Source organism: Pollicipes pollicipes, unplaced genomic scaffold (assembly GCF_011947565.3).
Source record: "Pollicipes pollicipes isolate AB1234 unplaced genomic scaffold, Ppol_2.1 Scaffold_7262;HRSCAF=8765_pilon_pilon_pilon, whole genome shotgun sequence".
NCBI classification, from domain to species: domain Eukaryota; kingdom Metazoa; phylum Arthropoda; class Thecostraca; order Pollicipedomorpha; family Pollicipedidae; genus Pollicipes; species Pollicipes pollicipes.
The window spans coordinates 1,381,981-1,402,583 of NW_023597055.1; the positions used below are offsets into that span (position 1 = coordinate 1,381,981).

The 20,603-nt window shown below is 60.7% G+C and overlaps 2 protein-coding genes across 4 annotated transcripts in view; one reads left to right on the forward strand and one right to left on the reverse strand.

Annotated features, from left to right (window-relative positions):
• Positions 1 to 9,549, forward strand: part of LOC119114030 (putative surface protein SACOL0050) — a 10,903-nt gene extending 1,354 nt beyond the window's left edge. The window contains exons 2-10 of the mRNA XM_037238261.1: positions 770 to 2,952; positions 3,917 to 4,595; positions 5,209 to 5,282; positions 6,048 to 6,148; positions 6,506 to 6,746; positions 7,196 to 7,348; positions 7,606 to 7,761; positions 8,497 to 8,589; positions 9,442 to 9,549. Coding sequence (XP_037094156.1) covers positions 1,396 to 2,952; positions 3,917 to 4,595; positions 5,209 to 5,282; positions 6,048 to 6,148; positions 6,506 to 6,746; positions 7,196 to 7,348; positions 7,606 to 7,761; positions 8,497 to 8,589; positions 9,442 to 9,549 — 3,162 coding nt within the window. The 5' untranslated portion in view covers positions 770 to 1,395. The remainder of the gene's footprint in view (positions 1 to 769; positions 2,953 to 3,916; positions 4,596 to 5,208; positions 5,283 to 6,047; positions 6,149 to 6,505; positions 6,747 to 7,195; positions 7,349 to 7,605; positions 7,762 to 8,496; positions 8,590 to 9,441) is intronic.
• A 1,475-nt stretch (positions 9,550 to 11,024) lies between these two features.
• Positions 11,025 to 20,496, reverse strand: lwr (ubiquitin conjugating enzyme lesswright). 3 transcript variants are annotated; one of them, XM_037238221.1, is made up of 6 exons: positions 20,426 to 20,496; positions 17,977 to 18,069; positions 17,194 to 17,277; positions 13,280 to 13,397; positions 12,484 to 12,628; positions 11,025 to 11,691 (listed from the first exon to the last, which is right to left on the reverse strand). In XM_037238221.1, exons 2-6 carry the CDS (start codon positions 18,040 to 18,042, stop codon positions 11,622 to 11,624), a joined length of 483 nt encoding a protein of 160 aa, XP_037094116.1. In that variant the 5' UTR covers positions 18,043 to 18,069; positions 20,426 to 20,496; the 3' UTR covers positions 11,025 to 11,621. The 3 variants fall into 3 exon arrangements, with proteins under 3 accessions (XP_037094116.1, XP_037094115.1, XP_037094117.1); XM_037238220.1 differs by having other exon boundaries at positions 20,378 to 20,457; XM_037238222.1 differs by having other exon boundaries at positions 20,418 to 20,437.
• Between the last annotated feature and the right edge of the window lie 107 nt (positions 20,497 to 20,603).

The window sequence follows — 20,603 nt, forward strand, 5'->3', positions numbered from 1 at the left end:
GTTTCGAGAAAGGCATGTTGCCGAAATATCGACCTAACTACATCTCTACTCTCCTGGTTTTGCCGAGGAATAAGGCTAATACTACTGTCTAATCTATAGAAATAGGGGCAACCTAAGAGCGACATCAATATTTAATTTGTAACTGATTGCTGAGTACTGTAACGTATTGGAGCACTGAAAAGCACCATTGATCTGAAATGGACACCGCAATCCTCCGTGATCCGTTTTTATGTTGCGCTATAGACTGCCATCTTTGCCCATGACTCCAAACGCCGAAGTACGTCTGTAACTGGTGCATTCTTCATACCTGATCGCATTCTCTGATGCTTCATTCATTGCACACTAGCCATTAATGGCTATGTGTCACTGGCCTTAACATCTCATGAAGGCCGCCCGATAATTTCAACTGAATTAAATCGCCCCCCCCCCCCCCCCCAATGCCTCTCGTGCAATTCCCCTAGCCGGTGATGCCGGCTCCCTCGGGTCACCGCCGGCAGACACGCCGGGTCGCCCGACACGGCCAGAGCCGGGCCCGGGTCGCGGTCTGCTGGTGTGCTCGTCCGTCTGTCGTGCTCACCCAAGGCAATGGCCGTCCGCTGCCTGAGCGCCCTCCTCCCCGGCCTCTGTCTCCGAGAGTACATCTGCGTCCCCCCCCCCCCCCCCCGTCCAGCCGCCGCCTCCCACAGCTGACAGCGTCCCCCGTCCATCCGCCGCCGCTGACGTCCACCTCTGTCATCTCACGCGGCCCACGCTCACGCTCCGCCGGCAGGTGGAGATCGCGCCGGTGGGCGGCCTGGCCGGCCTGCCCGAGACTCGAGTCGACTCGAGTCGCGAGTCGAGCGGCGATGGCGACCGGCCGGCAACCGGCGAGCTCGAGCCGGACGCCGAACCCGAGCGGGACGCCCCCGCCGCCGAGGAGGAGGAGGCTGCCGCCGGAGCTGCCGAGTCGTGGCGACCGAGTGCTGACGTCACGTGGTCAGCTGACAGGCGGCCACGTCGAGGCGCGGAGGGAGAGTGGCGAGGGGAGCGGCGTCGCAGCGGCCGCCCAGCGGTCGGGGGACTCGTGTGAGAGGCAGTCGGTGCAGAGGGCAGAGCAAGCGCCGCCGGACCTGGCGGCTGTGGAGAACTGCGCAGGGTCCGTCGGTGGTGCGCCTGGGCACAAACGGGACGTCACAGACCGGCTGGAGGTGGCCGGAGTCCTGATCGGCAGTGCGGAGAGGAAGGACGAGGTCGGTGACTCGCAGAAGCAGAATAGCGAGATGGCCGGGCTGGAAGGTCCGGTGGCGAGTGAGCTCATACCCAAAACCAGTGACGTCATATGCATGAGAGCACAAGCTCAGGAGGCTGCTGAGCTTAAGGAGCTCATGAATAACGCCGTCCGATGCCGAGGCGTGGATGGCACATCACGTGAACGGCTCCAACAGGCTGTCAACTTCAGCGACAAACGTCACCGGCGACCAAGAGGACGCGTTGCTCTCCATCGCCGGCGAGAAGCAGGCACCGAGCCTGTCGGACACGGCCGCGGAGGAGGCGGAGGTGCCCAGCCTGGTGCGCCTGGCCGCCGCGGCCAGCCAGTCGGCGCCGACGCTCAACGGGCTGGCGTCGCCGGGCTGGCCGGCTGACGTCGGCGGAGTCGATGACCCGGCGGGGCCAGAGCAGGGGAGCTCTCCTGGCGGCGCTCCGGCCGGCTGGGAGGAGGTGCGGCGGGAGACTCCGGCGCTCGCCACTGATGCCGGCTCCGCAGCTGATGCCGGCTCCGCAGCTGGTGCTGGCGACGTAGCTGATGTCGACCTCGCAGCTGATGTTGGCCTCGTAGCTGATGTCAGCTCCGCAGCTGATGTCAGCTCCGTAGGTGATGTCGGCCCCGCAGCTGATGTCGACCCCGTAGCTGATGCCGGCGACGCCGGTCACCAGGCCGGCGCAGCTGATTTGGAGCTTCTGACCGAGGCGCGGTGCCCCGAACATGAAGGCCAGGATGTGGTCGTTGTAAGCCACATCTCCAGCTTGGCTATGTCTGAAAGGAATGAGCGTGCTCAGCCCAAGACCACCGGGACGGATCCAACATCTGCGGAAGAAACCGAAGGAGTCCCCACAGTGGTGAAGAAGACCGTTTCCACAGTGTCGGGAGAGACGGTTCCGACGATGATGGAAGAAACTGTTCCGACGCCAGTGGGGGAGATCGTCCCGCCACCAGAGGAGATCACCCCAGAACTGGCGGGGGAGGTCATCCCAAAACCGGCGGAGATCGCCCCGCCACCAGAGGAGATCACCCCAGAACTGGCGGGGGAGGTCATCCCAGAACCGGCGGAGATCACCTCAGAACTGGCGGAGAGCACCCCAGAACTGGCGGGGGAGGTCATCCCAGAACCGGCGGAGATCACCTCAGAACTGGCGGAGATCACCCCAGAACTGACGGGGGAGGTCATCCCAGAACCGGCGGAGATCACCTCAGAACTGGCGGAGATCACCCCAGAACTGACAGGGGAGGTCATCCCAGAACCGGCGGAGATCACCCCAGAACCAGCGAAGATTACCCCAGAACCGGCGGAGATCACCTCAGAACCAGCGAAGATTACCCCAGAACCGGCGGAGATCACCCCGGAACCAGCGAAGATCATCCCGGAACAAGCGGAGATCATCCCGGAACCAGCGAAGATCACCCCAGAACTGGCGGAGATCACCCCGGAACAAGCGGAGATCACCCCGGAACCAGCGAAGATTACCCCAGAACCGGCCGAGATCACCTCAGAACCAGCGAAGATTACCCCAGAACCGGCGATCACCCCAGAACCGGCCGAGATCACCCCAGAACCGGTGGAGATCACCCCGGAACCGGCGGAGATCACCCCGGAACAAGCGGAGATCATCCCGAAACCAGCGAAGATCACCCCAGAACCAGCGGAGATCCCCCCGGAAGCGGCGGAGATCACCCCAGAGCCGGCGGAGGGAGCGGTTCGAACACCTTCGGAGGAGATGGTACCAACGTCGCCAGACGAGATCGCCCTGGTGCCAACGAAGGAGACGACTCCGACGCGGGCACAGGGTGCAGTCTCAACAACGCCAGCCGAGGAGATCGCCCCGACGTCAGTCGGGGAGACGATCTCCGCGCCAGCGGGCGATCTCCGACCGATGGCAGGCCCTGTTCTCGTACCGGCCGGGGAGGCTGGCTTAATCGGGCTGGATACCCGGAGGGAGGAAAAAGCCATGGAAGAGGAAGCTGCTCCGGACTTGGCGGAGAGGCTGACCGCAACAGGAGAGACGGCCTTAATGCCGGCGGATGAGGCTGTACTAGCGCCCGTAGACGAGGTCACACCGGACGAGGCTGACCCAGTGTCGGCAGACGGGTTTGTGTTAGTGTCGGCAGAGGCGGACGGGTTTATTTTCGTGCAGGAAGACGAGGCGGCCACGCCAGAGGAGACGGTTCCAGTCCTGGCGCGTGAGACTGTCCCAGTGTCGGCAAACAAGACGGCCACACTAGAGAAGGTACCAGCCCCAGCGGATGAGACTGTTCCAGTGCCGGCAGACAAGACGGCCGCACTAGAGAAGGTACCAGCCCCGGGGGATGAGACCGTTCCAGTGTCAGCAGACAAGACGGCCACACTAGAGGAGACGGTTCCAGCCCCGGCGGATGAGGCTGTCCCAGTGTCGGCAGACAAGACAGCCACACTGGAGGAGACGGTACCAGCCCCGGCGGATGAGACTACCCCAGTGCCGGCAGACAAGACGGCCACACTAGAGACGGTACCAGCCCCGGCGGATGAGACTACCCCAGTGTCGGCAGACAAGACGGCCACACTAGAGGAGACGGTACCAGCCCCGGCGGATGAGACTACCCCAGTGCCGGCAGACAGACGGCCACACTAGAGGAAGGACGGGTACCGAGCCCCGGCGGATGAGACTACCCCAGTGCCGGCAGACAAAGACGGCCACACTAGAGACGGTACCAGCCCCGGCGGATGAGACTACCCCAGTGTCGGCAGACAAGACGACCACACTAGAGGAGGCGGTACCAGCCCTGGCGGATGAGACTACCCCAGTGTCGGCAGACAAGACGGCCACACTAGAGGAGACGGCCCCAGCCCCGGCGGATGAGACTGTTCCAGTGCCGGCAGACAAGACGGCCGCACTAGAGGAGACGGTTCCAGCCCTGGCGGATGAGGCTGTCCTAGTGTCGGCAGACAAGACGGCCACACTAGAGGAGACGGTTCCAGCCCCGGCGGATGAGGCTGCCCTAGTGTCGGCAGACAAGACGGCCACACTAGAGGAGACGGTACCAGCCCCGGCGGATGAGACTGTCCCAGTGTCGGCAGACAAGACGGTCACACTAGAGGAGACGGTTCCAGTCCCGGCGGATGAGGCTGTCCCAGTGTCGACAGACAAGAAGGCCACACTAGAGGAGACGGTACCAGCCCCAGCCCCGGCGACGGCGGCGGAGGGCGACGCCGCCCTGTTGCTGCAAGACCTGGACTCGCCGCTGCCAGGCGCCACACCGCCGCCGCGCCGCCGGCCGGCCGGCTCCGACTCCGACTCGGACTCCGACTCGGACGTGCTGGTGGTGGACACGGAGTCGCACGAGGCGCACCTGCTGGAGGGCGGCCGGCCGCGCTCGCACGTGGCGTTCGTGGCGCGTGGCGACGAGCCGTCGCCGCCGGTGGCGCCGCTGGCCGCGCGCTTCGACCTGGTGGGCGACGCCGACGTGCGCGGGGACCAGCTGCTGCCGGCCGGCGCCGAGCAGAACACCGCCGACGGCGCCGACTCGGACTACGAAGGTGAGTGGCCGCGGCGTCGGCCTCGGCGTAGACGGCTGCTGAGCGGTGTTCGCCGCCGTGGTAGGTTGTGTCTCTGTGACTCTATGACGGGCTTCTGAGTCACGCGTTTCTTCCGGTGTCTTCCGGTTCCGAGAGCCGTGTCCGGCTGCGATGAGTCAGTCAATCACGAGGATTGAATCAGGTCGTTGTCATCCGCTGCAAACGTTCATGCTTTACCAAGGTGAAATGATTCGACCCGCCCAATATCGACATCTGCGCATTCGTGTGTATGGCGATGACAGCGCGCACCGATCCCAGCTGTATTGAGAGTTGCTGGCCATTGTTTGTGCTGATTTCAAACCCGTCATCACCCGTATAGCGTTGTCCGGGGCGCTGTCCGGTTCAGAGCCGTGCCGGCACCGCGCGCGCCCCCGCGTGACGCCGCGCGCCCCCATCACAGGCGACTACGAGAGCCTGCCGGTGGACGAGTCGGCGGCGGCCGGCATCACGCGCTCGGTGGCCTCGTACGACCTGGCGGGCAGCGCGGCGGCCGGCCCCGGCGGCTGGGCGGCGCGCGTCGAGCCGGCGCCCGTCAGCTGGCAGTACCCGGCGGCCGGCTCCGAGGCCGCGCCGCAGCAGCCGGCCTCGCTGCCGGCCCGGCCGCACTACGACGTGCTCAGCCACGGCGAGATGTACCACCGGGTGAGCGGCGGCGCGGGCGCTGCCGGTCGGGTCGGGCGCTGGAGGGGTGGGGGGGAGGAAGGGTCTGGGAGCGGGCGGCGGTGGGGTGGCGCCACCTGGTGGGGTGCGCCGAAGGGACGCCGGGGCAGCACTCGGGTGGGTGGGTGGGTAGATGGGGGGAGGGGAGAGGTGACTGCGCCGCCAGGGGACGCCTGAGGAGGACTGCCAGGAGACAGGTCTGGAAAGAGAGGCGGAGCTGAAGCCTCTGGACTACCTGTGGTGCGTCCGGTGCTCCAAGTGTACGAGCTGGACTGCATGACGGGCTGTGGCGGAAGGATGGTCGTAGCCGCTGGCATCAGCAGTGTCCAGCCTCTCTGGTTGACGAGATAGCGGGACCAGACACTGTCCCTACAAAGCCTCGGGGCCGTCACTGACCGTGCCCGGCCGTGCCGAAAGACGATTAATATGAAGATTTGGGCTTTGGGACGCACCGACCACACTGATCATATGGCGCACATGTGTCGACAGACGGAACGTCGTTTCTCGTTCCCGCCGTCCGGCGAGCCGGTGCCGCGGAGCGCCGGCGCCGCCTCCTCGGCCGCCGCGCTGACCGCCGAGGAGCTGGACATCGACGCGGCCATCCCGACGTACGACGACGTGCGCGCGTTCGGGGACGACGACGGGCTGTCGTCGTCCGACTCGGAGGCGGGTGCTGTCGCGTGGGCGCCGCCGCTGCGCTACGCGCGCACCCAGCTGCTGGAGGAGGCCGCCGCCGAGACACTCGGGCCGCACGAGGACCCGGAGCTGGGCGACGGCGGCGAGCAGCGCGCGCCGCGGCAGGCGCCGGCGGGCGCGCGCCGGCCGGAGGAGTCGGCGGCGAGCCCCGGCGGCGCGGAGGAGCCGGCGCTGGACGGGGGCGCGGCGGAGAGGCGGCCGGCGAGCGCGGACGAGTCGGATGAGCCGCGCGAGCCCCGGCTAAGCTCCCACGGCCCGGAGGAGTCGGCGGCGAGCCCCGAGGGGGCGGCGGCGCCGGCCGGCCCGGTGGGGGCGGCCGGCGGCGACGGTGGCGCCCTCAGCGAGGCGGCCTTCCTGGACGAGCCGGACCTGTGGGCGGCGTCGGAGTCGGCGGCGCGCCGCCAGCGGCTGCGTCAGCTGAATGTGCAGCTGGGCGTGCCCGAGCGGGAGCAGCAGCTGCGCCGACTGAACCAGGAGTGGGGGCTGTCGCCGGTTGATGACGAGGGCCGCTACACTCCGGACTGGGAGGCCGACGATGACGAGGACGCGCTCAGCTCGACCAGCGGCGAGTTCGTCTGGCAGGTGAGCAGCGCGGCAGGCGGGCCGGCGGCAGAGACTGACACTGGTCTCGCAGAGCGGCGCGCTGGTCAGCAGAGCGGCGCGTTGGCCAGCTGAGCGGCGCGCTGGTCAAGCCCGCTCGCTGGGGTGGGAGTGAGAGAGTGGTCGATCGGGTGCTCGGGGTGTGAATCTGGGATAGTTGCGATCGTTTACGTCTGGCATGACATCGCAGAGGTTGTTTCACGTCTCAGAGTGATGCACAGGTCGTTGGAAGTCGGCTGTAAAGCGTCGTTGGCGGGAAGTACTGTGCGGGTAGACAAGCTGCATGGTATTGGTTGGCGTCCGGTCGTGTGAGGCGGCAGCGTGGCGTGGTCCGGCGAGTTTGACTGCCTCTCGTCCCCACGCGCTGTGCCTCAGTCCCGCGCCGTCCAGCCCGCGTCCAGTCGCCGCTGTGACACGTCTCCTGCTGACAGGAGGGCGCCGGCGCGCCGCCGACCGAGTCGGCCGACTCCGAGTCCGACTCGGACCCGGACTCGGAGTCGGGCGAGGAGGAGTTCACGCCGAGCGTGTGGCGCCAGGACAAGGAGCCGGGTCACAGTCTGCTCCGGTCGCCCGAGCACCGCGCCGTACGTGCACCGCCGCTGCTGGGGGCGCGTGACACGTGACCCATGACACCTGACGTGACACCCGACGGTCGGTCCGAGCCGCCGCGCCGTACGTGCACCGCCGCTGCTGGGGGCGCGTGACGACGTCACTTACTGTGTTCACTGTTACTGTCGGTGGCGGCATGACTGCGGTCAAGCCTGTTTCTCAGGCGCGCCGTGTGCCGTCCACTCTGGCTGGGCTGGGCTCCACTGACCCGACCCTGCCCCGCCACCGACAGGAGCTGCGCAAGTCGGTGAGCTTCAAGCGCCAGAAGCACCACCGCATCTACGAGTACCCGCTGGCGTCGCCGTCGCCCGATCTGGGGCCGGCCTCGCCGGAGCCGGCGGCGGCGCCGCAGCCGGCCGGCCGCCGCACCTGGTCCTTCGTCGCGCCGGTGGGTGGCCCGGCGCCGCGCGGCGGCGGAGGCGGAGGCGGAGGCGGCTAGCGGGCCGAGTTGCGGGGAGGGTGCGGGCGGCGGGTGCGTTGTCGACAGCGCTTCAGGAGTCTGTGTGACGGCGCGGCCCGCGCTGGATGCAGACAGCTCTGCTTTGGGTGAGCTGTCTGCGTGCTGGTCCGGGAGTGGTGTCGAGCGCGCGGGGTCGAACGCGCGCCGCCCGCCGAGTTCGTGATGGCGTGTGGTCGGTGGCTGCTGCCGTGGTGTGCTGCGCCTCTGCTCCACACGTGGGACCTAGCTGCCACCATGGGCGGGCGGTGGTAGCGTTGAGCGGGAGGTGGTGGGCTGGAAGACCGCTCAGTCTCGGCCGTTTCCAGATGCGACTGCTTTAAGGTGCCATTGGGGCTGGGTAGATGGCGTTAATAACGTCCGTCAGGACGCACTGGCCGAGAGGGAAGGGTGTGTACGTCGTGTTCCGTTCCAATCCCGGGCTGGATCTGACCGGGGGCTGCCCACACGGGCCTCAGTTCCGTCCGAGGGGCTGACGGCGGTAACGTGCATCAACAAACTGGCATCAACAAAGGGACACGTAACCTTGGCGGTTACGTGCGTCAACAATCTGGCAATCTTTGTCGGCGGACGGTGATACGGGATGCGCGTGCGTGCTTGGTAGGCCCGCGAAGCGCATGCGCGGCCGCCTGCTGTCTGATGACGCGTGTGTGTGCGCGTCGGCAGGCGTCCGTTTCACACTACACCGACTGGGAGCTGGACGAGGAGGAGATCGAGGACGTGTCGCTGACGGAGCTGCCCGAGTCGCCGGACCGCGAGGCGCCGCGGCTGCCGACCGCCGCCGCCGCCTCGCCCTACTTCCTGGCGGCCGACGGCGGCGGCGGCGGCGACGACGAGGACGAGGACGGCTTCTTCATCCGGCCCGGCCTGGCCGGCGGCGCGTTCGCCGGCGGCTCCTCGTTCACGCCCGGCGAGCTGTTCCCGGGTGCCGGCGCGGCCGACGTGTGGGCGCCGCCCGGCGCGGCGGCGGCCGGAGAGCGCGACGACGAGCTGTCGCGGCTGGTCGACGTTTGGGGCGGCGGCGGCGCTGAGCGCGAGCCGATGGAGGTGGCCGGCGGCGCGGCCGCGGCGCCGGAGGAGACCGCCCGGCCGGCGGACGTCTGGACGCCGCGCGGCGTCGATCGGGAGCCGGTGGAGACGCCAGACGAGCCGGAGGAGAGTGGCTCGTTGTCGGCACCAGCCGGGGAGGGCTGGCCGACCGGTCGTCCGACGGCGGCGGAGGAGCGTGCGGATCAGCTGATGACGCGTATGACGTCCGCCGAGGACCGGCTGGGGGAGCAGACTGGACGGCACGGACAGCTGATGGGAGGCGCGGAGCGAGCCGAGTGGCAACATCCACACACGGAGCGACGGCAGGAGCCGACGGAATCCTCGGAGCGAGGGGAACACGCAGAGCAAGACCGCGCGAAGCACCCGGTGGTGGCGGATCAGTTGGCAGACGACGCCCGACGCATCGAACAAATGACTCCCGGCCTGGCGACGGTGGCGGCAGACGGCGAGCAGAACCGCTCGCCGGCCACCAGGGGGCGGCCGGAGCGGCCCCCGGCCGCGCCGGCCGCCTCCGGAGACGCGGGCGCGGCGGCGACGGCGGCGCGGCCGGCGCGCGACAAGCTGTTCCTGGACTTGTCGAGCGGCGCGCCGCCCGACGCCGTCGACAGCGGCTACACGGGCTCGTGCGACGACCGCACCTTCGTCGGTCTCGACGCCGGTGCAGACTGAGCGGCCTGAGCGCCTCCGCCGCGGCGGAGGCGCCGGAGGGCCGATTCCGGGCGCCGGGCCGACGTGACGCAAATTCTCAAGTGCAATATTATTTATTTTTGTTGTAAGAAGAGTGCGCAGCCGCCGGATCCGAGTCGGCGGGCATATCACGGGCTGCGGTCCGGGTCGCGGTTCTAGTGTCGCTAGGGGGAGAATCCCGTCTCCCGATTGGCCGGCGTCTGGCCGAGGCGTGTTTTGCGGGTGCTGATTGGCTGACGCCGCGCGACCTTGCTCTTGCGGGTGGCTGGCGCCGACCCCCGCGCCCGCGTCCTGTATCGTTGTTACGGCGCTCGCGGGCCGCCGGCACCCTGCCATCTTCAGTTGATGTTTGTGTGTGGAAGAAGTGATCCTCAGTTTGGGCTGGAGGCGTGCGTGCCCGGCGTGGAGCAGCCTCAGACGGGGTAGGGTGAGGCAGGTGCGAAGGCCAGCCGCTTCGAAGCCGTCCGTCCTTGCGCTGGAGTGTGCGGACTCCTCTCGTGTTCTCGACCGCTGGCCATTCCAGAGCGGACCCGCGAGGAGTGGCGACGTCACGTGTTGGTAAATAGAAATGCTCACCGAATGCGTGTTGATTTCCTATGGCGCGGCGGACTTCTAGGCCCCAGCGTGCAGACGACTTTGGGCAGCCTCTCTGCCCACACACGGATGGAGAGTCGGTGTTGAGATCGTCTTCATGCAATCAGTTAACCCTAGTCTGTTGTCTAACTGCCGACTTTCGTTTTCGGGGAGCAGTCATTCGAGCTCCACTTTGGGATTCATTTTCTCAGCGCCCCACACCCGCGAGGCGGAACCTGTCAGTGCCGTGAAGCCACCTGCGGTGTAGGTCAGTCAGTGGAAAGAACGCCACTGAGTCGCACATATAAGGAAGATTCGTTTGCAAGCAAGGTGTCCCTGCCATTGGGCCGTGCGTGTGGCAAACGAAGCCTTCGTTCGCCAAAGCGCGCAAATGACAAAAAAAGCTTCGCGCTCACACCGCCACGTGCGCGACATCACGAGAGCGTGGTCAATTTTACGTGTTCCGTCCATAACTCGCAGCACCTGCTTTTACACCTGCTTCTTTTCTGCTGTCGCGTGAAGGAGCCTCGGCCTGCAGGCGGCAGTGACCAAGCTGCGCCGGACCGACGCAGCGCCAGCCACGTCCGATGTCGGGCGACATTGCGGTGAAATTTTTAACAATGCGCGCATCGATTTCAGACCAGATGGTGCATACCACAATGGAATGCATTACGAGCAGATGCGTCCATTCACAGACGCATAACCGCGGGCACGAGGCGGGGATTTAACCTGGATTTAATGAAGCGACGCGGCGTAATACGCCGCGTGCTAATGGCGCGCCGACAAATCCCCCGGTGCCCGCGGAGGCCGGCACCATCGAAGCGCGCGGCACGGCACGGCACGGCAGTACAGGCCATAAATCACCCAGCAAGGGAAAGACGGAACACATGAAACACCCACCAATGGCGATGTGATTTTATTACAAGCTGCTCTCCGTCTCGATAAAACAGCTCCACCGGACGTCTGCCGCAGACCGACTCGGTGCAGAAGGGCGGCGAACGGAACAAAACACCGCGTGGAAGGCTGTACGCGCGGCTCACGCGCGCACGCACAGTACATCAACACGCCTCGAGTGACAAGTACAGTGGAAAATCTCGGGTCAAGACCCACGCACGTTTCTTCCAGTGAGCTCTCCTGCAGCTAAGAAAGTAAAATGACGGTGTAGTGACCGAATTCACACGCCGCACTGACAGATTCCGCCTCGGGTCCACCGATGCGGCTGCTCTCTACACGGCTGGACACCTTCCAGACTCATCGCCGCTTGCCGACATGGCGGATCTGTTCGTACCACGCCGGCCGCAAACGCTCTGAGTGGACGCTTGTCTCAGCCCGGGGAACAGTTCCGTAGTGCAGCACAGCAAGACACCAGCTCGGAGGAGTGCCACTGGCACCATGGTCTGGGAGCTCGCGGTCCGGTTCCTCTTTCGCAGCCAGGCCCCAAGCCCGCAGACGGCGCCCCGCCGCCGCCGGGCGAGTCCACTTCAGTCCAGAGGGGCGGACATTGCCCGCGCCTGGGCGCGCACGCGCTTCTCGTACTCGAGCCGATTTTGACTGAAAAGGGACGATGCGGGTGAGGTGGTGTGCCGCCCACTGGACGCTCCGGGACGCCCTGATCGGGGACCGGCTGCCGCCGACATGAGAGCACCATTCACAAAACCACACGAGCTAAAACCCATTTCGGAGATGATTAGAGGGATGACTGGCTGGGGCGGTCGGGGTCAATGCTGCGACAGTCAGTTTTCACAAGAGCCCATCCACCAACTTATCCACACCTGGCACGCGCTCTTTGACGACGGTATCTAAAATGATAAGCAGACCTTTGGCTGCAGTGCCTTCGGCCCTCCAGAATTCAACACCGGCTGTAAGATAGCGAGAACACGATTTGATATCATCAAAGCTACCAACCGACCTTTTGCAGTGGAACCAATGCAATGGCACCCATAAACCTTGCAAGATAACCACTGGTATGCATTGCTTCTCACCCCGGGCGCCTGACTGACTGGATTGGCATCCTCCCCCGCCCCTCTCGTCAGTTAGTTGTTCCCAACGCGACCGTCTCCTCCGCCCGGCCGTCCCTGGAGCCGATGGCCGTGAGTGGTGAGCCCTCTATCGCGATCCCCCGCTTGAGCCAGAGCGCCGCCGAATCGGATCTCCCGCAATAACGGAGAACATACGAGTCCGGCGTCACGCCCGCAGCCACTCCCGGCCACATTCCATTGTTTCATTCTCCGGGCTGACGACCGACGCCCGACCGTCCGCGCCTCTGGCGTCGCAGCCTCTACTGACGGCGCCGCCGGGGAGGGGGGGGGGGCTCCAGGGGGGAAGGGGACGGCCGTGACCCACCAGTAGATGGTGTACGCCTCTGCCTGGGCCGGGTCCTTGATGTTGGGGTCGTTGAGCAGGTCCTGGATGCCCAGCAAGATCTGTTTGATGGTGATGGCCGGCCGCCAGTCCTTCTCCTCGTCCAGCAGCGAGAGGCACACCGTGCCTGGAGCCGCCCGGCGCTCGGGTCACGACACAGGTCACGGAGGTCACAGGTCACGAAGGTAGCAGTCACGGAACCAATAGTTCACGGAGCTCACGGGCCAGAGCTCGCAGGTCACGGAAGTCACAGATCACGGAGCTCACAGGCTACGGAGGTCAGACCATAGAGCTCACGGGTTACGGAGGTCACAGGTCACGGAGTTCACAGGTTACGGAGGTCACAGATCACCGGGAGCACCCGCCGCATGCCAGACGAACATCACGCAACAGGAAAACACTGTCACCGCTCTCAGCAGCCAGCAAGCACTACCACCAGACTGTCACCAGAAGCACAGCATAGCCTCACTCTGCACACAGGCGCCGCTCGAGTGAGCCTATGAGCACGGCAATAGAATGTTCACCCACTGATCAACTGAGTTACCAAGGCTCTCGGCTAAAGGGCGACTTCCGTGTCGGTTTCTCTCCGACCTAGAGACACTCGTGGTTATGGCAGTTGTCTGCACCGCGGACGGTTCAACAGGCACCTGACTCATCAATCCCTGCAGCCAGCCCGCGGACCGGTAGAGCTGTCACACGCGCCAACTTCGCGCAGGTGAACACCAGTTCCATCAGCCCACCTCGCCACCGGCAGCGCCGGCCCGCGCGGCCCCCTCACCGGACGGATAGACGTTGGGGTGGAACAGCGGCGGGTCGAACTTGCACTTGGGCGGCGACGTGGGGTAGTCGTCCTTGAAGATCATCTTCAGCTTGTAGTAGCCGCCCTCCCAGGCCGTCTGCGTGACAGCGTGTGGACCGAGGTCATCGTCAGTAGCTGTCTTTTGAGCGCGGTTACGAGCGCAGGTGCGTTGAGGCATCGAGGCATCGTGCAAGCGAGGCATCGAGTAGAACTGGAACCTGTCCCCGCCCCCACAGGCGACATCCGTCGTTCGCCGCTATACATGCTCGCCCAAAACTGTATGACTTGCGCTCCTCCCGCCCCCTCCCCCTCCATTCACCCCCCCCCCTCCCCCTCATCCCCTCATAAGTGGAAAACGGCATCGGTCGACGCTTCGGAAGTCTCACGAGCACCAAGAAGTCCGTTGGGTGCAGAACATCAATTTGTGTACGGCGCGCACCACGGCTACGGGCATGGTACCGTGCCAATGATCATTACGCCCGTACTGGTATAACCATGGCCGCGGCGATGACGAAAGGCATGCCAAAGCCAATGTTGACGCTGCTGGTGCCGACAATACTGAGCACGGCGCCGGTGCTGCGGATGGCGTTAATGTCGAACATTAAGGCGAGCCACAGTAAACACGACGTTTCCGCAGCGGTTATGAAACTTCTCGCCGCCACAGCAATGCCCACGCTGCTGTAGCCTAGATGATTCCATTCTGCACTCGTCTCTGTGGATGGCGTCAAGTTCGCAGAAAACTTGGCACGGCGGGGCCGGCGTTGCCAAATGCGGCCGAGCAAACACTTTGCCACCGAGCTGAATGCGTTGTTTGCCACAGGGCTTTTAAGCGCTCCCTAGGCAAAGCATAACCGCACCAAAGACGATGTTATTTCCAGCAAAAGAGGGCGAGAGAGAGAGAGAGAGAGAGAGGGGGGAAAGAAAGAGAAGGGAGAGAAGAGAGAGAAGGCAGAGAAGAGAGAGAGAGAGAGATACAGGGACAGAGACAGAGACAGAGACAGAGACAGAGACAGAGACAGAGACAGAGACAGAGACAGAGACAGAGACAGAGACAGAGACAGAGACAGAGACAGAGACAGAGACAGAGACAGAGACAGAGACAGAGACAGAGACAGAGACAGAGACAGAGACGAGACAGAGACAGAGACAGAAGACAGAGACAGAGACAGAGACAGAGACAGAGACAGAACAGAGACAGAGACAGAGACAGAGACAGAGACAGAGACAGAGACAGAGACAGAGACAGAGACAGAGACAGAGACAGAGACAGAGACAGAGACAGAGACAGAGACAGAGACAGAGACAGAGACAGAGACAGAGACAGAGACAGAGACAGAGACATAGAACAGAGACAGAGACAGAGACAGAGACAGAGACAGAGACAGAGACAGAGACCGAGACAGAGACAGAGACAGAGACGAGACAGAGACAGAGACAGAGACAGAGACAGAGACGAGACAGAGACAGAGACAGAGACAGAGACAGAGACAGAGACAGAGACCAGAGACAGAGACAGAGACAGAGACAGAGACAGAGACAGAGACAGAGACAGAGACAGAGACAGAGACAGAGACAGAGACAGAGACAGAGACAGAGACAGAGACAGAGACAGAGACAGAGACAGAGACAGAGACAGAGACAGAGACAGAGACAGAGACAGAGACAGAGACAGAGACCTAGACAGAGACAGAGACAGAGACAGAGACAGAGACAGTGACAGAGACAGAGACAGAGACAGAGACAGAGACAGAGACAGAGCAGAGAGAGAGGAGAGAGAGAGAGAGAGAGAGAGAGAGAGAGAGAGAGAGAGAGAGAGAGAGAGAGAGAGAGAGAGAGAGAGAGAGAGAGAGAGAGAGAGAGAGAGAGAGAGAGAGAGAGAGATTACGTGTTTACCACGAACAACGCACTCTGATACCAACGACAAACTTATTCACGCAACTTGGCGTGCAAGTTGAGAAAACCTGCCACTTGGCTGGAGCAACTTCATGCGCAGAGGGGTGTGATGAACAAACAGAAAATAGCAAGGAGTTCTGGCGCAAGTCTTCCTTTAATAAAAAAACTCGGAAGTGGCGTAGCTTACATAACCGTGAAGAGGACCCAAGGTTAGCAAGGGCCCTCTCTGGAAGGCTTTTCCTACAACATGCAAGTTTGTTTGCTCGCTGAAACAACATGGAGCTTGCTGCCAAAAATAATCGTACGCATCTCAAGTGTAACGCTAAAATGGCTGACTACATCCGGTAGTCACTTGTTCAGATGGCACGTGGGTTTAGATGGCACGTGCTTTTTCGAATGGTGTGCTCACCGCTCGTGATCAGGTGACCCCCTCCCCACCTCGGTATGGTGTGCCGACCACTCGTGATCAGGTGACCCCCCCCCCCTCCCTACCTCTGTACGGTGTGCCGACCGCTTGTGATCAGGTGACCCCCCTCCCCACCTCTGCATGGTGTGCCGACCGCTCGTGATCAGGTGACCCCCTCCCCACCTCGGTATGGTGTGCCGACCACTCGTGATCAGGTGACCCCCCCCCCCCCCCCCTCCCTACCTCTGTACGGTGTGCCGACCGCTTGTGATCAGGTGACCCCCCTCCCCACCTCTGCATGGTGTGCCGACCGCTCGTGATCAGGTGACCCCCTCCCCACCTCTGTATGGTGTGCCGACCGCTCGTGATCAGGTGACCCCCCCCCCCCTCCCTACCTCTGTACGGTGTGCCGACCGCCCGTGATCAGGTGACCCCCGTCCCCACCTCTGTATGGTGTGCCGACCGCTCGTGATCAGGTGACCCCCCCCCCCCCCCTCCCCACCTCTGCATGGTCAGCTGACTTTCCACATCTCTGTCGAGCCAATGTGAGGCCCTCGTGGCGCCACTTCAACCCAGACGTCACGCACAAACGTGAAATCCGGCGATCTATCAACTGGGCTAGAGGTCCGTACTGTGCCGGAATATGGGCGCAAGAGCGCACCAAAGCGGTCAGGTCACAACCCATTATATCAATACAGTTGGCTGGATTTCCTTTTCCGTATATTTTCAAATGGCAAATTTTCAATCGCCAAAAATGTGGGGAGCACGGCCCATCCATCCTCCTCTCACCCCAACCATGAGCCTAGGGTGACAAAAGATATCAAAATCATTGCATGACAGTGTTTTGAATAATTTCGGAATCTAAAGCTTATCTTCGAGAGCATCCATTAACATCACAAGACAACTGGTTTTTCGCCAGCACACGAAATGTTTGTTCCAAATGCGTTTGGATCGGGGACCACACAGCGGATAGCCGACCTACGCCGAACATTTAGACGCGTCCGACCGACGGAAATGATTCAACCAATAATTTTCTGCATGATAGTCATCCAAAGCCCAATGTCACGCTGCTTCGCGTTCGGCAGGTCCCAAAATTGTTCCCTTCTTTCGTCCCACAGGTGACATGCTTAGCCAACGGTTACAGCCAGGCGCGGCGAAAACAACTACCCGTCTTGACCACGCTCTGAAAATTACCTGGTAGTCTACCGTGGCACGGATAATCATCTGCAATAATTCCCCTGCTGGCGGTGTCAAGCACCATTCCGCAGTCTTTAACATCTTGGACAATCATCCGAGATTAACTGCCCGCCGAACGCATCTTGAATGATCCTACCAACAATGCGCGAATGGTCCCAAACTAGCCCCGCGTCCGCACGGCAAGACCGAGACTGCTTGCCTCGCGACGCGGCCTAACCCATCCCCAGGACCGATTCATCTCTGACATCAAACTGGACTGGAGGTGCGAGCGCGCGAGCTCGAGCCGCCCCACCCGCCGCGCCACCGTTTCTCGGTCTGCCACCGCGACATGACAACCATGCCCCCGTGACCGTGGTGTCCGCAGTCACCGACGTCATAACACAGCGCCGGCACTTACGCCCTTCTTGCCGGGGATGGCGCACTCCCAGAGCATCAGGTTGAGCGTGCCGTCCGGGTTCTTCGCCGGCCGGGCCACGAACCCCTGCCGACGCGGCGGGCGACGGTCAGTACGGCCTACCAGCCCGCTGGCAGCGGGTCAGGCAGCTGCCGCCGGCACGGTCATCACGGCCTACCAGCCCGCGGGCAGTGGGTCAGGCAGCTGCCGCCACCACCGTCATCACGGCCCACCAGCCCGCGGGCAGCGGGTCCGGCAGCTGCCGCCGGCACGGTAAGCGCAGAACCGGGTGTTCTGGGCAGATGCGGACACGGGCCCAACAGCCAGCGTCAGCCGGGGCCCAAGGAAGTACAAAATATGCAAATCTCGTTTTTGAAAGTTTTGGACCAAGCCTTACAGGGCTGAAGTTTTGAGACGCACCTGTACCTGGCGCGGCGTGACATACGGGTACACCTTCGATTGCACGACAATCAGATCCACCAAGCAATACACACATTCGGATCTGCCAGTGGCAACCTGCTACCCAGGAGACTGTGTAATATCACGATCAGTTGGCGTACAGATGGTATACAAACGTGGCCGAGCTTTTCTGAGGGATGGACAGAGAAGGTCGTTATCACTCCTCCACTTGCAAACAAAGCACCGATAAAAAACGCTCGGAAGCCTCGCAGCACAGGGCTATACTCACAAAGGGGTGGACCTCGCAGCACAGGGCTATACTCACAAAGGGGTGGACCTCGCAGCACAGGGCTATACTCACAAAGGGGTGGACCTGGCTATACTCACAAAGGGGTGGTCTTTGCGCCAGGCCTTGCGCTCCTCTGACAGCCGGGAAGAGGCGATGCCAGACATGGTGAGCAGCTCGCGGTGGTGTGGATTCTGGGGAAGGGAGAGTGAGGTGAGTGAAAAGTGAGTGAGGTGTCAGTAAAACACGTATACGCGCACCGGTGGCCGGCTGGATACCTTTTGCTCGGGTGTGGGGGGGGGGGGGGAGGGAGGGGCAATTTGACCCCTGAGATCTCGGGAACTAAGAAGGCTGGATACACCAAATTCACAGGGTGTGTTGACCTGTATGTGAACCCACTTAGATCAAAGTTTGAGGTTCCCAGATCATGACTTTGGGTCAAATAAGGTCAAATAATGTTGAATTCCACGTTGGTTTTCGAAGTGCCCCTAGAACCTAGAGTGTTTCTAAGCAAGAGGCCACATGGTCATTTAAGGCCAGTGACCTTTTTGACCTTTTGAAGGTCATGGTGGTGGTTAAGGACCATTTGAAGGTGACCAAATAATACAAGGCTGCTTTGAGTTTTGCATTTGAATGAGCAACAAAGATTATGCCACACAGAATGTCCTGAAGAACAAAATGCTGACTTGGGTCATTTTAGGTCAATGGCCTATTCTGACCTCTACAAAGTCCATGGAAGATGTAGAATGCAGTTTCCGCCATCAATAAATTCAAAATGAGCACCAGAAACTACCCCATGCAGCAGGCCCTAGAGTAATAAAACAGTCTGGTTTTGACCTTGGTCTGACCTTCATACCTGATCTTACATCAATGTAATTTGCTCATTCAATTGCTATGTTGCCCAAGAAAGCACCTCCAGGATGTATGGCTTCATCTAACACTCTGTTGTTGCATCAGATTGAACAATTCTTAAGAAATTGACTTTGCTGAAAATATGGCCCAACTTTGACCTGCTATAGGTCATTGACCTTACATGGTACACCTAAATTTTTAACACCAAATGATCTGTTATTCAACTGTCTACAGCTATGCAAAATGTGGTATGGCTATGCTGCACCATTCAGAAACCATTCTGGAAAAACCTTCAAGGGGGGTCAATTCACCCCCCCCCCCCCCCACTGGAGCACATGTTAAACCATAACCAAGCTGGCATTTTGTCACCTTCTCAGCTTTACTGGCTAGTGAGCCAACAGAAATCTCAAGATAATCATCAAGCAGAACATGGCATGAATTATACATGTCAGGCAACTGTAAAGAGCAGAAAATCATACAAATGTATGTGCCAAGCTGCATCAGAATAGTGTGGGTGAGCATCATGCAAGGGGCCTTGGTGGATGAAACCATGTGATTAAGAAGTAATTTGTGTCCCTTCTGTCTTAAGGCCTGCAGGTACTGTGGCAGTGGGAAGTATGGCATTGCACAGCTCTCACCATGCTGAATCATACTCTCACAGTAACATGTTACTGAATATGACCAGTGGGCTGTGTCAAGTCAAACCATGTCACAATGGTCAGGACTGCCACACATAGCACATGTCCTGTCACATGTCCTGTCATGTTAAACCTTATCCTTATCCCACATGAAAGCAAAGCAAGCTTGACCATGTTAAGTCACACCAAATATGACCCAATATAACCTGCAGCTATCATGTATAACTATGACAAAGCAAGCCATGTTTTCATAAATATCCTATAATTTGACATATCTGGTGTGATTTTGGTTGAAAATGACCTGATAAAATGACTGAATTAAAGGCTCATTGTCACCCTGCAAACTGCCTGATAACGAAAATCAGATCATGACATCAAATATTTTCATAGATATGGCCTCATATGGCCTGTCTTAGTGTTGACTTAGGAAGAAAAATTACTTTTTCAAGGTTTGATGTCAGCTTGCAGACTAACTAAGGAATATGCTGCACATTCTGTTATATGCTGAGGCTTCCATATTTTCATTGAAGGGCATCATAACAATTGTTCTTCCAGCGATCAGTGAAGGTGATCATCTAGGACACATTCCAGAGCAGAACACAAAACAAAGGCTTGAGGCGAGTTTGACAGGTATGTTATGAAAGCACTCCCCGCTATGTTAGAAGTGAGGCCCCAACCATGTTTGATAGATGGCATGAGGCTAGAGCTTAGATGCACACAGGTCAGCCAACATAAAATCCCAATTATGATATTGATTTCTCCCATGTACTGAGATAATTGGGAAGTTAAACAAATGTCCTTTACCCCACTTGTGAGGCAATCGAGATGCTCAAGTAAAAAGGTTAGCATGTAACTAGTAAAGCAACTGGGCTTTGATGGGTATAGGGCATGACACAGCCACAGTGTTTGATCAATCTTACAACTCATCCTACCACTTTGACCGACCACTTCTGCTCAGTAGAGACCTATGTCAATAATATCAGTCATCGAGCACGATTCCTCTTGCACATACGCAAAAATCGCTGGTAAATCAGTCGGATTTCACCACGCACAAACGCACCAGCTCCTGCCCGCGCTGTTAGGGATGATAGGATCAAGGCCGGATGAATATTTGAGTTCGTATGCTTTCAGTCTTGCAAAAAATGTTGCTTATTATGACATCATATGCCTACCAAGTTTCCAAAAGAGAGATAGGTTTTTAGTTTCCTTCTTACATGACGTCATTCAAATCTTATGAT

Coding starts and splice junctions, on each gene's coding strand:
- lwr (XM_037238221.1), bottom strand. CDS start 18,042: ATGTCTGGCATCGCCTCTTCCCGGCTGTCAGAGGAGCGCAAGGCCTGG. Junction 13,398..17,193: donor CCATCCCCGGCAAGAAGGGC/GTAAGTGCCGGC, acceptor GCTGTCACGCAG/ACGGCCTGGGAGGGCGGCTA. Junction 12,629..13,279: donor CCCCAACGTCTATCCGTCCG/GTGAGGGGGCCG, acceptor GGGCGGCTCCAG/GCACGGTGTGCCTCTCGCTG.